This window comes from Mobula birostris, chromosome 31 (assembly GCF_030028105.1).
Source record: "Mobula birostris isolate sMobBir1 chromosome 31, sMobBir1.hap1, whole genome shotgun sequence".
NCBI classification, from domain to species: Eukaryota; Metazoa; Chordata; class Chondrichthyes; order Myliobatiformes; family Myliobatidae; genus Mobula; species Mobula birostris.
This window is the reverse complement of record NC_092400.1, coordinates 5,685,103-5,698,364: the sequence shown is the minus strand read 5'-3', so window position 1 is coordinate 5,698,364 and position 13,262 is coordinate 5,685,103. Positions and strand designations below refer to the sequence as shown.

Sequence of the window (13,262 nt, the reverse complement as noted above, 5' to 3'; positions counted from 1 at the left end):
GCAATGCTGAGAAAATCTGTTCAAATTATATCAGTTGACAGACAAATAACGGCATGGATAAAATTGCTCTTTATTCAGATTCTGTCATTCAAACCCTAACAGCTACAGGGATGGCAAAAAGATCTCCGTTTATCATCATGTGCGAAAATGAAGGTTTCAGTTGTGTTGAATGATAACTCAGCTCACTGAATCAACAGTACAAGGGCTATGGTCTGACTGGGGCTTTAGCTCAGCTGAGGTCAGTGCCTGGCTCAAGGTGTGATCATACTTTGGTGCATTCAACAGTTTCGTTACAATGTAAGCTGTAGAATAGTCCTGGTGTCATCTGTACAGAAGTCATAGTCGGCAAAGTTTCTCACCCAAGGGCAATTCTGTCACTTACTCCCCGGGGCTTTGTAATGTCACCCATGCTTGTCGGGCAGTATGAATTTTACTTCCATTCAGCAAAGGGAGAATGCGGAAAGGATCTTGACAGCTGTTTATTGGATGTGAGTTTCAGATGGATCAGGAAGTTTCCAACACTATTTTACAAGGGAGTTCTCCCCAGAACCCTGGCCAGCACTTAACTTTCAACCTCGTTACAGTGGCTCCCTTGTCCTTTAAAGCATCCACCCCTTCCATTTATCTACTGAGACATCCATGCACTGTGTGATACACTGAATTGTGAAATAATAGCTGGCGGGAGGAGAAGATGGCGGCGCGATGTAGTGCGCTTAGTCTCTCTGGTGAAATGATATCGTATTGTTAAATAGGGGCCGTGCACAATTCTGATTTGATGGAGACAGCCATGAGAGCATGGAGGAACATCCGGAGTAACTTCTGAAATGCCCAGTTCGCTGCCGCTGCTATTGCGCGATCGAGAATCTCCGGAGGGAAGGCCCCAAAATCCCCGGCTTTGCCTGTTGCTGGCAGCTGGGGCTGGGGTCGAAGCGCTCGGCAGAGATGGTGCTCGGTGTCCGGAGCTCGAAGTTTTCAGACGACTCAGAGTCGGACTGTGGTTGGGTATGGCAGGAGGAGTTTTCTTCCTTCTCCCGTCTGCGTGAGATGTGGAACTTTCGAGAGACTTTGAACTTTTTACCGTGCTAACGGCCTGTTCTTCATCAAGTTACGGTATTGCTTGCACTGTTGTAACTATATGTTATAATTATGTGGTTTTTGTCAGTTTTTCAGTCTTGGTCTGAACTGTGTTTCTGTGATATCACACCAGAGGAATATTGTATCATTTCTTAATGCATGCATTACTAAATGACAATAAAAGAGGACTGCGTGTCCTCATAATCTAAAAAAAATAGTTGCAGAGCAGATGCAACTCTGAGAGAATTTTCTGCCATGACAGTCTTATTCAAGCGATGTTATTCACCATGAGGAGGATATGGGCTGGTGGCGGTCCAGTTCTGGCCAGGAATTACCTTTGGATAAGCAGATATGGGAAGCAAACATTGCTTTGGGAACGAGGTCATCATTCAGCCAAGAAAAGAGCGGCAAACTGTTTGGAACAGGAGACAGGGTGAGGCAAATGGATTCTGAGCAATATTGATCTTTCAGACTAGTTCCATCTAGTCCATGCTCAACTGTTATTCTGTCTAGTCCCAGTGACCTGCAATTGGACTGTAGCCCTGCATACCAGATCATTCCACATTCACATCATCCTCTGAGCAAAGAAGTTCCTCCTCAGGTTCCCCTTAGATTTTTCACTTTTCACCCTTAACCTGTGACCTCTCACCCAACCTAGTGAAAAAAGGCCTGGTTGTACTTACCCTACCTGTACGCCTCACATACTTTTGTATACCTGTATTAAATCTCCCCTCATTCTCATATACTCTAGGGAATAAAGTCCTAACCTATTAAACCTTTCCTACAACATCCTTGTCATTTTTTCCTGTAGACTTTCAATCTTTATGGTATCTTTCCTGTAGGTAGGTGATGAGAAATAAACTGAATTCTTCAAATTTGGCCTCACCAATGTCTTATACAATTTCAGCATAACATCCCAACTCCTGTACTCAATATTCTAATTTATGAAGGCCATCAAGGATCTGTATTCACAGATGCCTCTGTTCTACCACACTCCTGTTCCATCATTCACTGCGCAAATCCTACTCTGGTTTGCCCTACCAAAGTGCAACCCCTCACATTTGTTGGCATTAAATTCCATCTGCCATTTTTCAGTCTATTTTTCCAGCTGGTCCAGATTCCACTGCAAGCTTTGATAGCCTTCCTCGCTGTCTACTATGTCCCCAATCTGCACAGAGTTGTTGATCTAGTTTATCCTTCAACACAGAGCACCAGGAAGTCATTTATTTCATTGTTCCTTGTGGGATTTTTACTGTACAAATAGTTTGCCATTTTTCCAAAGTTACAACAGTTCAAAAGTACAGTTTCCTCTGAAGCACTTGGGATGAAATCTGATGTTACAAGTGGGCTGCATTCATGTAAACCTTTTCAACTCTTGGTCAGGTCTTGAAAGCCATTCAGGATCTGATTGTGGGAGCTGTTAGCTGCTCGTCACTTAAATTGTCCCAAGAGTATGTTTCAAGGACTTGAGAAACTGAGTTAGAGGGATGGATTGGGCAGACTAGGACTTCAATGTTGAAACATAGGAGAGAGAGGGGAGGTGTATAAAACAATGAGGTTTTATATGAACCAACTAGGATAAATGGACACTGTCATTCCCCCTCCCCCTCTCAGAGAAAGGGGATCAAACACTAGAGGGCCTAGATTTAAAATGGCAGGGTTAATAAGTAACAGAGACCTGAGAGACCAACATCATCACGCCAAGCAACACACAAAATGTTAGAGGAAAAATAAGCAGTCAACACTTCGGGCCGACACCCTTAATCAGGACTATGGATGCTGCCTGACCTGCTGAATTCCTCCAGCATTTTGTGTGTGTTGCTCTAGACTTCCATCATCTTCTGAATCTCTTGTTCTATATCCAGAGGGTGGTGTGTCTTTTGTTTTAGATTATGAGGACACACAGTCCTCTTTTATTGTCATTTAGTAATGCATGCATTAAGAAATGATACAATATTCCTCTGGTGTGATATCACAGAAACACAGGACAGACCAAGACTGAAAAACTAACAATAACCACATAATTATAACATATAGTTACAACAGTGCAACAATACCATAATTGATGAAGAACAGGCCGTGAGCACAGTAAAAGTTCAAAGTCTCTCGAAAGTCCCACATCTCACGCAGACGGGAGAAAGAAGAAAACTCTCCCTGCCATGCCCGACCACAGTCCGACTCTGAGTCGACCGAAAACTTCAAGCTCCGATCAGCCCTCCAACACTGAGTACCAAGCACCATCTCTGCCGAACGTTTTGACCTCAGCCTTGGTCGCCAGCAGCAGGCAAAGCCGGGGATCTTGGGGGCTTCCCTCCGGAGATTCTCGATCGCACAGTAACAGCGGCAGTGAACCGGGCATTTCAGAAATTTCTCCAGATGTTCCTCTGCTTCTCACGCGTGTCTCAATAAATCAGAATTGTGCACGGCCCCTACTTACAAATACGATATCATTTCACTGGAGAGCTGCATGCGTTGCATCGCGCCGCCATCTTCTCGTCCCGGAATGAGCTGTCAAGGAAAGTATTTGATGCGGGTACAATAACGACATTTGAGTAAGTAAATGGATATGAAAGGTTCAGAGGGATATGGGTCAAACATGGGCTCCTGCAATCTGAACAGGTGAGTGGGACGAAGGGATTATTTCCATACAGTACTACTATATGACTCTAAGAGCTTGAAGTCTTCGCCACAGGTAGTGAAATCAAGAGCAGTGAACAGGTGAGACGGTGTGATTTCTGCCTCACAGCGATACCACCGCTGCCACGGGAGACGTTAGCTCTATAGGGGAAAGTCCTTGAGTACAAGGCAGCTGGGATGGACCAAAAAATTGCTGCGAGAAAAAAGAATTAAATCTGCTGTAACCCAAACCGCTGCTGCAACTGATCCTGCATCTCCTTAGATTGATTGCTGCAATCAATGCAAAACCACAGTGAAAAACTGGACTAACTCAAGGTTAAAGGAACAGTAATAAACCGTCCAAAAGGATTTAATCCAACCAGCTTGTTCCCCTCAATTCCTTGCAGACCAATTATTTAGCATCACCAACTGGGGTCCTGAACTGAATAAATGAGATTTCGATCAAATAATGACTGCCTCTTTTGAAGATTTAAAGCTTACAAGGAGGGCGAGTCTGGCTGATATGAACACAGATGATGTGCACTCTGAAGGACATGTTGCCTTGATTTAAGCAGAACATTCTGCAGCAATAAATTTGGATGTGAACAGTTGTGATGGTGAAAATTAAGTCCACTGTTAGGTTACATTGCTTTCAATTTCGATCCAGGTCATAAAATGCAGCAGACAACCCACACTGGGAGAGGTTTTTATCCACCCTGACCTCTCTTCCTCCAGCATGTCACATTGATTTTACGGCAACTTATTGAGAGGTCTGGTTTGGCCCATAGGCTTGTTGTGAAAAACTCACGGCCACAGTCAAACATTTATGAAAATCAACCAAGCCGCAAATGCTGGAAATGGGAAAATAAAGATCAGAAACTGTTGGAAAGAGTAGGCTGGTCAGGCAGCATCCGTGGAAAGGAAGAGTTAATGTTTCAGGCCCGAGACCCTTTATCAGAACTGGGGAAGGGAGAGAGCAAGTTAGTCTCAGTTCCAAAGAAGTGGGATAGGGATGGGTCGGGCAAAAGGCCCTATCTCCAATAAAGTGAGATCAAATGTGTATAAATATGGCTGTTACAGGCAGATGCAGTAATGTTACTAATAAAAGAGTCCTGTTAGTGTCAGTGTCAGACGTGCCCAGCAAGGCTGGCACCATAGACTGGACGGAATAGTTTATGTTATTGTAACATGACAATGAGAAATTGCTATAGGTGTAATGACTCGCGGTGGGGGGGGGGGGTTAGGTGTCCTTGAATTATTGCTTCCTTAAGTTCCTTAGTTCCTATTCCTGGCATCCACTCACACACTGATCCCATTTTTTTTTTAAAAAGGTAACACATTCTTTAGACATAAATATCTAAATTCATGGTATTCTAAGTTGTCCCAGGCTGGAATGTTTTTCATTTATTTGTATCCAGGCTCCAAAATCATTCCAGGAGAAAATGAGAAGGGTGTGGCAACCTCAGCTTTCCTTGGGTTAATCCTTACACCATAAAGCTTAACTAGTCATTACAAAATGAGCTGTATTCACATTTCCCAGTGTACAGAAACACCTTATCCACAGATCTTACCAAAGCTTCGGCTCTTGTGAAATATTCAGTTATAATTGCCCAAGGCTTCGTACAAGCTCCAGGGTTTGTTGTAAAAACCAAAGTACTATCATGAAGAATAAAGATAAAATTATTTTGGCACTATTCATGTTTGTGGTACCAATATAAAGACTAAGGTGTATAAAAAGAGGAAGACAGTTTTTGAATAAAGGAAGGAACTATGAGAACCCAAAGCTGGAAATTCTGGTCACATGAATATGGTATCACAACCCACATTTCAATCAGAATAATTATGGGCTTCAGCCTCCTTTTCCAAGGGAATCTGGCTAGCTGGCAATGTTATAAGTGCCTCTTGTATCTCACCAGCAGGCTGCATGGGTGAGCACAGGAACTGTACTGTAAAACAAGGCTGCTGACTCCAAGTCTGACAAGAACTGGGAATTTGCATTTCCTCTAATGCTGGTGGCCATCAGAGATATCCTTTCTAACACAACCAGCCATTCTCCTTTCAAGGTAACTATGACAGGGGCTGTGATGTGACTTTGACAAGATGGCACCAGTAACTGACAACTCTTTGCACGCAGTTCTGATGGGAATCACCAAATATTCCAGTTTAGGACCACTACAGCTGAAAGCCACAGCCACAGACATGGGTACTTCGCTAAGCAACATTGTTTTGAGACATCTAAAAAAAATCTATCACTACTCAACAGATCCTGGACTACAGGCTCGAGCTGTGTGTCCAGTTCCCCTTTAAGAAAGCAAGAGTGCGGGCGCAAAGCCAGTCTGAGGTACAATTGAAACACAGAGGCTTTAGATTTCCACTGCTGACTACCCTGCTGGCGAATGTACAGTCCCTTGAAAATAAAATTGAAGACCTCAGAACAAGATTGCAGTATCAGAGTGATATTGGAGAAATAGCAAACCTAGCATTATCTTACAGTAATTCATGATTATTAAAAACAAATTCCTTTTTTAGGGCTTGGTTCTTTGTGTGGGCAGTGGTGGGTGGGTGAAGGTAATCCCAAAGTCCTATCACATCTGAAAATGTTATACCAAAGCTGCATTTCTAACTTTCAAAGGGATAATTTTCTAGCAAAGGGCATCCAGCTTCTGTATCAGGGAGCAGTGCCCAAGCATTGCTGATATGGAGGAATGGAGGCAAAGAAGCTGCGGTGGGTTGTGGGTAGTACCATCAGGGGTACTAGCCTCCCCACCACCGAGGGCATCTTCAGTAGGTGTTGCCTCAGGAAGTACTGCGTCCAGCACTCATGATCCTCACCATCCAGGACATGCCCTCTTCTAACTGCTACCATGGAAGATGGCGGCGCGACGCAGCACGCGCGGCCTCTCCAGTGAAATGATATTGTATTTGTTAAATAGGGGCCATGCACAATCCTGATTTGATGGAGACGGACGTGAGAAGCACGGAGGAACATCTGGAGAAACTTCTGAAATGCCCGGTTCGCTGCCCGCTGCTACTGTGCGATCGAGAATCTCTGGCGGGGAAGGCCCCAAATCCTCGGCTTCGCCTATTGCCTGTTGCCGGGGCCGGGGTCGAAGCGCTCGGCAGAGATGGTACACGGTGCTCGGTGTCGGAGGGCTGGTCGGAGGCTCGAAGTTTTCAGACGGACTCAGAGTCGGACTGTGGTCGGGTGCTTCCAGGATGCTGCATCGGCAAGTTTGCGGTGCTGGAAGCTCATGGCAGGGAGAGTTTTCTTCCTTCTACCGTCTGCATGAGATGTTGGGACTTTCGAGAGACCTTGAGGCATTTTTTTACTGTGCCCATGGTCTGTTCTTCTATCAAATTACGGTATTGCTTTGCACTGTTGTAACTATGTGTTATAATTATGTGGTTTTTGTCAGTTTTTCAGTCTTGGTCTGTCTTGTGTTTCTGTGATATCACACTAGAGGAACATTGTATCATTTCTTAATGCATGCATTACTAAATGACAATAAAAGAGGACTGTGTGTCCTCATAATCTAATCTAATCAGGGTGGGAGGAGGTACAACAACCTGAAGACACACGCTCAACATTTCAGGAATAGCTTCTTCCTTCCACCATCAAGAGTTCTGAACGGCTCATGAAACCATGGACACTACCTCACCTTCTGCTGTCTTTTTGCAATACTTGTAATTATATTTTCTATATTTCTTACAGTAACTTTATATGTATTGCACTGTACTGTTGCCACAAAACAACTAATCTCATGATATACAGTATATTTATCACTTAAATATTGCAATGACCTTTAACTAACGTGATAGAATCTATGACAGGCTCTAACAGCAAATGTGGACGACTGAGACTAAGGCACTTAAGGGACAGGGACTCTCAGAGAATCAACAGTACAAACTGATTGGCTCCAACAAGGCTTTTGGAAAAAGATGTGCCCAGTAATTTCTCAACTAGAGAGAATTCTGTTGATTAAAAGCAGCAAAACATAACAATCTGAAACAACTCACACTAGATTACCACTGCTGGACTGAACAGCAAGTATATATTATTGAGAACCAGCAAACTGGTTACATAGGTTGAGGAAGATGTCAAGTAATTTCATTGGATTATATGGGAGGAAGGCATATCTGATGAGAGCGGCAAGTATTTGTTTTAAGCCAAACGATTTTTAGCTACATTTTACCAACAGTCAGAGCACAATATTAAAGCCAATAAAGGCTTCAAAAAGGGAGACTCAAAGAAAAGTAAGAAAGTTCAGAAGTCACATACCACACCACACCTTGAACAGGATGTCAATTTTTTCAAGAAATGGTTACAACAGAAAGACAGCTCATGAACTACAAGCAACAGAAGGCAACCACAGCTGATCAGATTAACAGGTTACTTAATTTCAAGTGGATGGTTTGGTGATGTGAACAATGTACGACAGTGTCCATAAAACCATAAGATATAGGAGCAGAATTAGGCCATTTGACCCATCGATTCTGCTCCATCATTTCATCATGACTGATCCATTTCCCACTCAGCCCCAATCTCCTGCACAAGGACTCCCAAGTCCTTTTGCACCTCAGATTTTTGAATTTTCTCCCCATTTAGAAAATAGTCTAACCTTTTTATTTCTTCTACTAAAGTGCATGACCATACACTTCCCAACACTGTATTCCATTTGCTACTCCTTTGCCCATTCCCCTAATCTATCCAAGTCCTTCTGCAGCCTCCCTGTTTCCTCAACTGGCCCTGCTCTTCCACCTATCTTCATATCGTCCACAGACATGGCCACAAAGCCAACAATTCCATTATCCAAATCATTGATATACAATCTAAAAACAAGCGGTCCCAAGGAACACCATTAGTCACCGGCAGCCAACCAGAAAAGGCTCCCTTTATTCCCACTCTTTGCTTCCTGCCAATCACCCACTGCTTTATCCGTACTAGTATCTTTCCTGTAATACCATGGGCTCTCAACTTGCTAAGCAACCTCACTTGTCAAATACTTTCTGAAAATCCAAGTCCTGGAGGGATCTTAGGTTTTACTAATTGTAATGGGTGCTTACATTCATCGTGTTTAATGTTCAACTAAACACTAGCAATTTACAATGACTTTCACTGTAAGGCTGATAATAGTACAACATCATGGATTTCCAGAGGTTAGAGCCAAGGCTTGGTAGAAAGAAATGTAAGATAATGGTTAAGAATACAACTCATAAATATACAGTATTCAGCTGAGAGGTAATTGACCTCAATTCCTCTTCTGTGCCAGTTCCCCATAGCCCTCAATTCCCTGCTCTTTCAAAGAGAGTGTATTGTTTGCCTGCGGGGTGAAAACAAATTGAAGCTACCTGTGCAGTTTTTTTTACTGTCTAATTTCCTCTAATATCGCAGTGTGTTACTGGGAGATGCTCTTTTCCAGGAGTAGCAGTGGACAAGGACCAATTGCAGGCACAAGAGATTCTGCAGATGCGGGCAACCTTATGCAACACACACGCAAGAAGATGGAGGAACTCAGTAAGTCAGGCAGCATCTGTGGAGGGGGATAAACAGCTGATGTTTTGAGCTGAGACTGTTCATAGGTGAATTAAGAGCACCTAAACCATGGCTTTAATACTCAAAACTATCCTGTTTTCATGTGTTTGTAATGTTTACTAATGCTGGAAAAACCTAGTGTTTAAAGAACAAAGACCATGAAGCAATCTTTAATTGGCAATTTCTGTTGGGTTACCTAGCTAATATGCACCCATTCATCAGGTCAAATGGTTTCATTAGTTGCTTGAGAAGATCGTTATTGCAGTTAATAAGATACTTTTACTACAAATGAAATTATTTTGCATGAACTGCTGGTGGTTCAAGAGTTTCGAAGGAAAAGGAAGAAACTTCACTGCCTTTGCTCCCAGAATATCTGATCAGCATGTCGGCAAATTGCAACGGTCTGTGAAATGAATGCAGACCCATCGCGCATAAAGTCCTAACAAGTATGAAGCGATGGGGGCCAGGTTGGAGCGCTGAGGGTGGCAGTCTGACTTTGATGCCTCAGCCTACTGGAATGACAATAAACAGAAGGGCCTCACCGTGTGGGTTCTGTAGCTGTGCCATGGTTGCCATGAACGAACTCTGGGCGACGTGACCTTGGACTTGATGCATGATTGGCTGCTGGGGGTGGGCGTGAAGCTGCTGAGGAATTTGCACTGGCTGGAGAGTTGTCAGGCTGCTGCCCACGCTGTTAATGACCGGAACATTCTGAGCTTGAGTCGTGGCAAGACCTGAAAGCACAATTGAAAATATTTGCGTTAGGCAGTATTTTTTTAAACTGGTGCATTCCATAATGTTGAAACTGCGAGACACTTTAATAAGCCCTAATTCAACACATATTGTAGACAATCCAAGGGATTGTTTTGTGACAGGATCATTGAGTTTTCAGGATCCGCTGAGCTTGTTCCAAGGATTTGTAGTTTTCGGCATTTTTATCCAAGCTTTGCTCTTCCCTCAGTCCACTTATATAGTAACTTACACACGATCAGGGAGCTATGCAGCAAAATGAACATAAACACAAGAGATTCTGCAGATGCTGCAAATCCAGAGTAACACTCACACAAAATGCTGGAGGAACTCCAGCAGGTCAAGTAGCGTCTTTAGAGAGGAATAAAAAGTCCACATTTCGGGCGCAGGCATTTCACCAGTGCTGACAGGGCATCTTGGCTCAAAACATCAAAGCAAACTGAACATTTCTGAAACAAGAGAAAGTCTACAGAAGCTGGAAATCTGAGCAACACACACAAAATGCCAGAGGAACTCAGCAGGCCAGGCAGCATCTATGGAAAAAAGTACAGTCGACGTTTTGGGCCAAAACCCTTCGGCAGGACTGGAGAAAAAAAGCTAAGGAGTAGATTTGAAAGGTGGGAGAAGGGGAGAGAGAAACACCAGGTGACAGGTGAAACTTGGAGGGGGTGGGATGAAGTAAAGAGCTAGGAAGTTGACAACAGTTCTGAATTGTGCAGACGGCACAGTGGCAGATCCCATAAACAATAAAGTGGCAATACACAGATCACCTGGTTTTCAGTGATGTTGGCTGAAGACTAGATCTCTACCAACACACCAGGAGTGCTCTATTGCCTTTCTTACAGAGGGAGAAAACCAGTTCAACAGAATGTTGCTTGGATCGTAGGATAAGGAGAGATTGGATAGGCTGGTCTTGTTTTCCTCAGAGTGATGGAGGCCGACAGGTACCCCTGATAGACAGTCAGAATCTTTGGTCCATGCCTGGAGTGCCAGAATCAAGACAGCATTGGTTTAAGGTGAAAGGAAAGAGATTTAAAGAGGATCTTAGACAGGAATGTTCTTTACACAGAGAGTGGTTGATACCTGGAATGCAATTCCAGAATGTGTAGTGGAGCCAGATATAATCATTACATTTAAGAAGCATTGAAACAGAGAGTTGAATAGGCGAGGCATGGAAAGATAAGGACCTAATACAGGCAGGTGGATTAGCATAGATGAGCAAAGTGGTCAGCACATATGTGATGGGCTGACGGGCTTATTCATAATTCCATAACTCTCACATTTCATCCCAACGACAGCATTTCCAACAGTGCAACACTTCTTCAGCACAATGCTCACATATTTCCAAGAGGTATGAAAGCAACTTTGCCTTATATCTTGCCCTTCCCTAGTTGCTGCTCAAATTGCTCCATCCATTGATACTTCTGCAGTATTAACAAAAGCTTTACCCCAAGATTTTCCGGAGTTCCGGAAATGCATCGTAAATTGGGCTCAGGTCTCTGAATAGAACCCGTGCCCAAATCTTGCCTCGGAGCTGAGGGAGTCATAAACTGAGCCACAGCTGATATTAATCAAAGATTAATCACAGGATTTAAATAAAAGACCATGAATTAAAGTTGTGCTAAGCTCTTTCCTTTTCGTTATATTCAAGTGCGTTTTCAAATTAGTTAATTTTGTTTGCATTCACCACATTACTTGGTTCAGCAGCAGCTGCTTTCTTGTAACCATCAGATTCTTGACCTGACCTGAACACCAACCCTAGCTCACCAACAGAACATGACTGAATACCGTTTTCACTACCATGGACTCGTCTCTGGTTGTGTCTTTTTTTTGCACTAAGGTCTTATTTTGCACAGCTCTTCCTCTCTCCCTCTCCGCACTGTCTTGTATAATGTGTCTATAATTTAGCTATATTTTATATTGTGTTGTCTGTGCCTATAGCTGCTGCAAGCGAGTTTTTTCAATGTACCTGTATAATACTCCATACTTGTGCACATGACAGCAAACTGGACTTGGCTGTTTATAAGTCTACTCCACACATTCATCATTCCTGCCGTGACAAGAAATCTCCTGGTTGCCTGTTCTTAAGTGACCTCTTATTCGTTTGAACCCAAACCCAAATGAACGCGAACACCACAACAGTGGAAATCTGAGGTAGAAACAAAATATGATTAATGGAAGGTCGCCAATACATTTGTGGTGGCATGATAGTGTAGCAGTTGGCATAATGCCATTACAGAGCCAGTGACACAGGTTCAGGAGTTTGTACGTTCTCTGTGTGGGTTTCCTCCAGGTGCTCCAGTTTCCTCCCACATTCCAAAGTAGCACAGGTTAGTAGGGTCATTGGTCACATGTCTGTAACTGGGTAGTGTGGGCTTATTGGACTGAAAGGGCACCTCTACAGTAAATCAATAAATTCTCTCTCGGTAGGAGATTCCTGAGCATTTCTAGCAGTTCTGGTTTATTTACTTCTGAACACATAACCTCATGCTCACGTAACTCTGTGATTAGCCTACACTGGTTGACAGGATTTATCCTGTCCTTTTGGTTAATGAACAGCACTGTCACAGGACTTACTAAAAGTGGAGGGAGAAACAAAACATGGTCAGTGATGATGAAAATTTGCATGATCATCCACCCCTCCAGATTAAATAGATGCTACGGAGGGGAAAGGAAGAGGAGGGGGAGGACAGAGCACAGAAGAATGCTCCCACAGTGACAATGACAGACTACTAGGTGGTTTTTCTTATCCAAAGTCACTACCCTGATTTAGGGGTATGAATACACTTAATGGCCACTTTATTAGGTACATCTGTACACCTGCTTGTTAATGCAAATATCTAATTAGCCAATCATGTGGCAGCGACACAATGCATTAAAGTATGCAGACATGGTCAAGAGGTTCAATTGTGAATTCAGACCAAACATCAAAATGGGGAAGAAATGTGATCTGAGTAACTTTGGCCATAGGATAATTGTTGGTGCCAGACAGGGTGGTTTGAGTGTCTCAGAAACTGCTGATCTCCTGGGATATTTTTACGCACAATAGTCTCTAGAGATTAGAGAATGATGCAAAAAAAAACCCCAAAAAATAAATAAACATCCAGAGTAGCATTTCTGTGGGAGAAACACTTTGTTAATCAGAGAGGTCAGAGGAGAATGGCCAGATTTATTCCAGATGACAAAAAGGCATGAGTAACTCAAAATATGTTTTGTAACCACAAAACTTTGAACTAATTGAAAGTAAAACAAAGTTCAAAATGATGCGAGTCTTAGTTTGTTTTACTTT

The 13,262-nt window shown here is 43.1% G+C and overlaps 1 protein-coding gene across 2 annotated transcripts in view; it reads right to left on the bottom strand.

The window, feature by feature from the left end:
* The window catches only part of LOC140190675 (hepatocyte nuclear factor 1-alpha-like), a 222,847-nt gene that overhangs the window by 57,430 nt on the left and 152,155 nt on the right, over window positions 1-13,262 (bottom strand). For both annotated transcript variants that reach the window (XM_072247446.1, XM_072247447.1), the window contains exon 7: window positions 9,766-9,957. In XM_072247446.1, coding sequence (XP_072103547.1) covers window positions 9,766-9,957 — 192 coding nt within the window. The remainder of the gene's footprint in view (window positions 1-9,765; window positions 9,958-13,262) is intronic.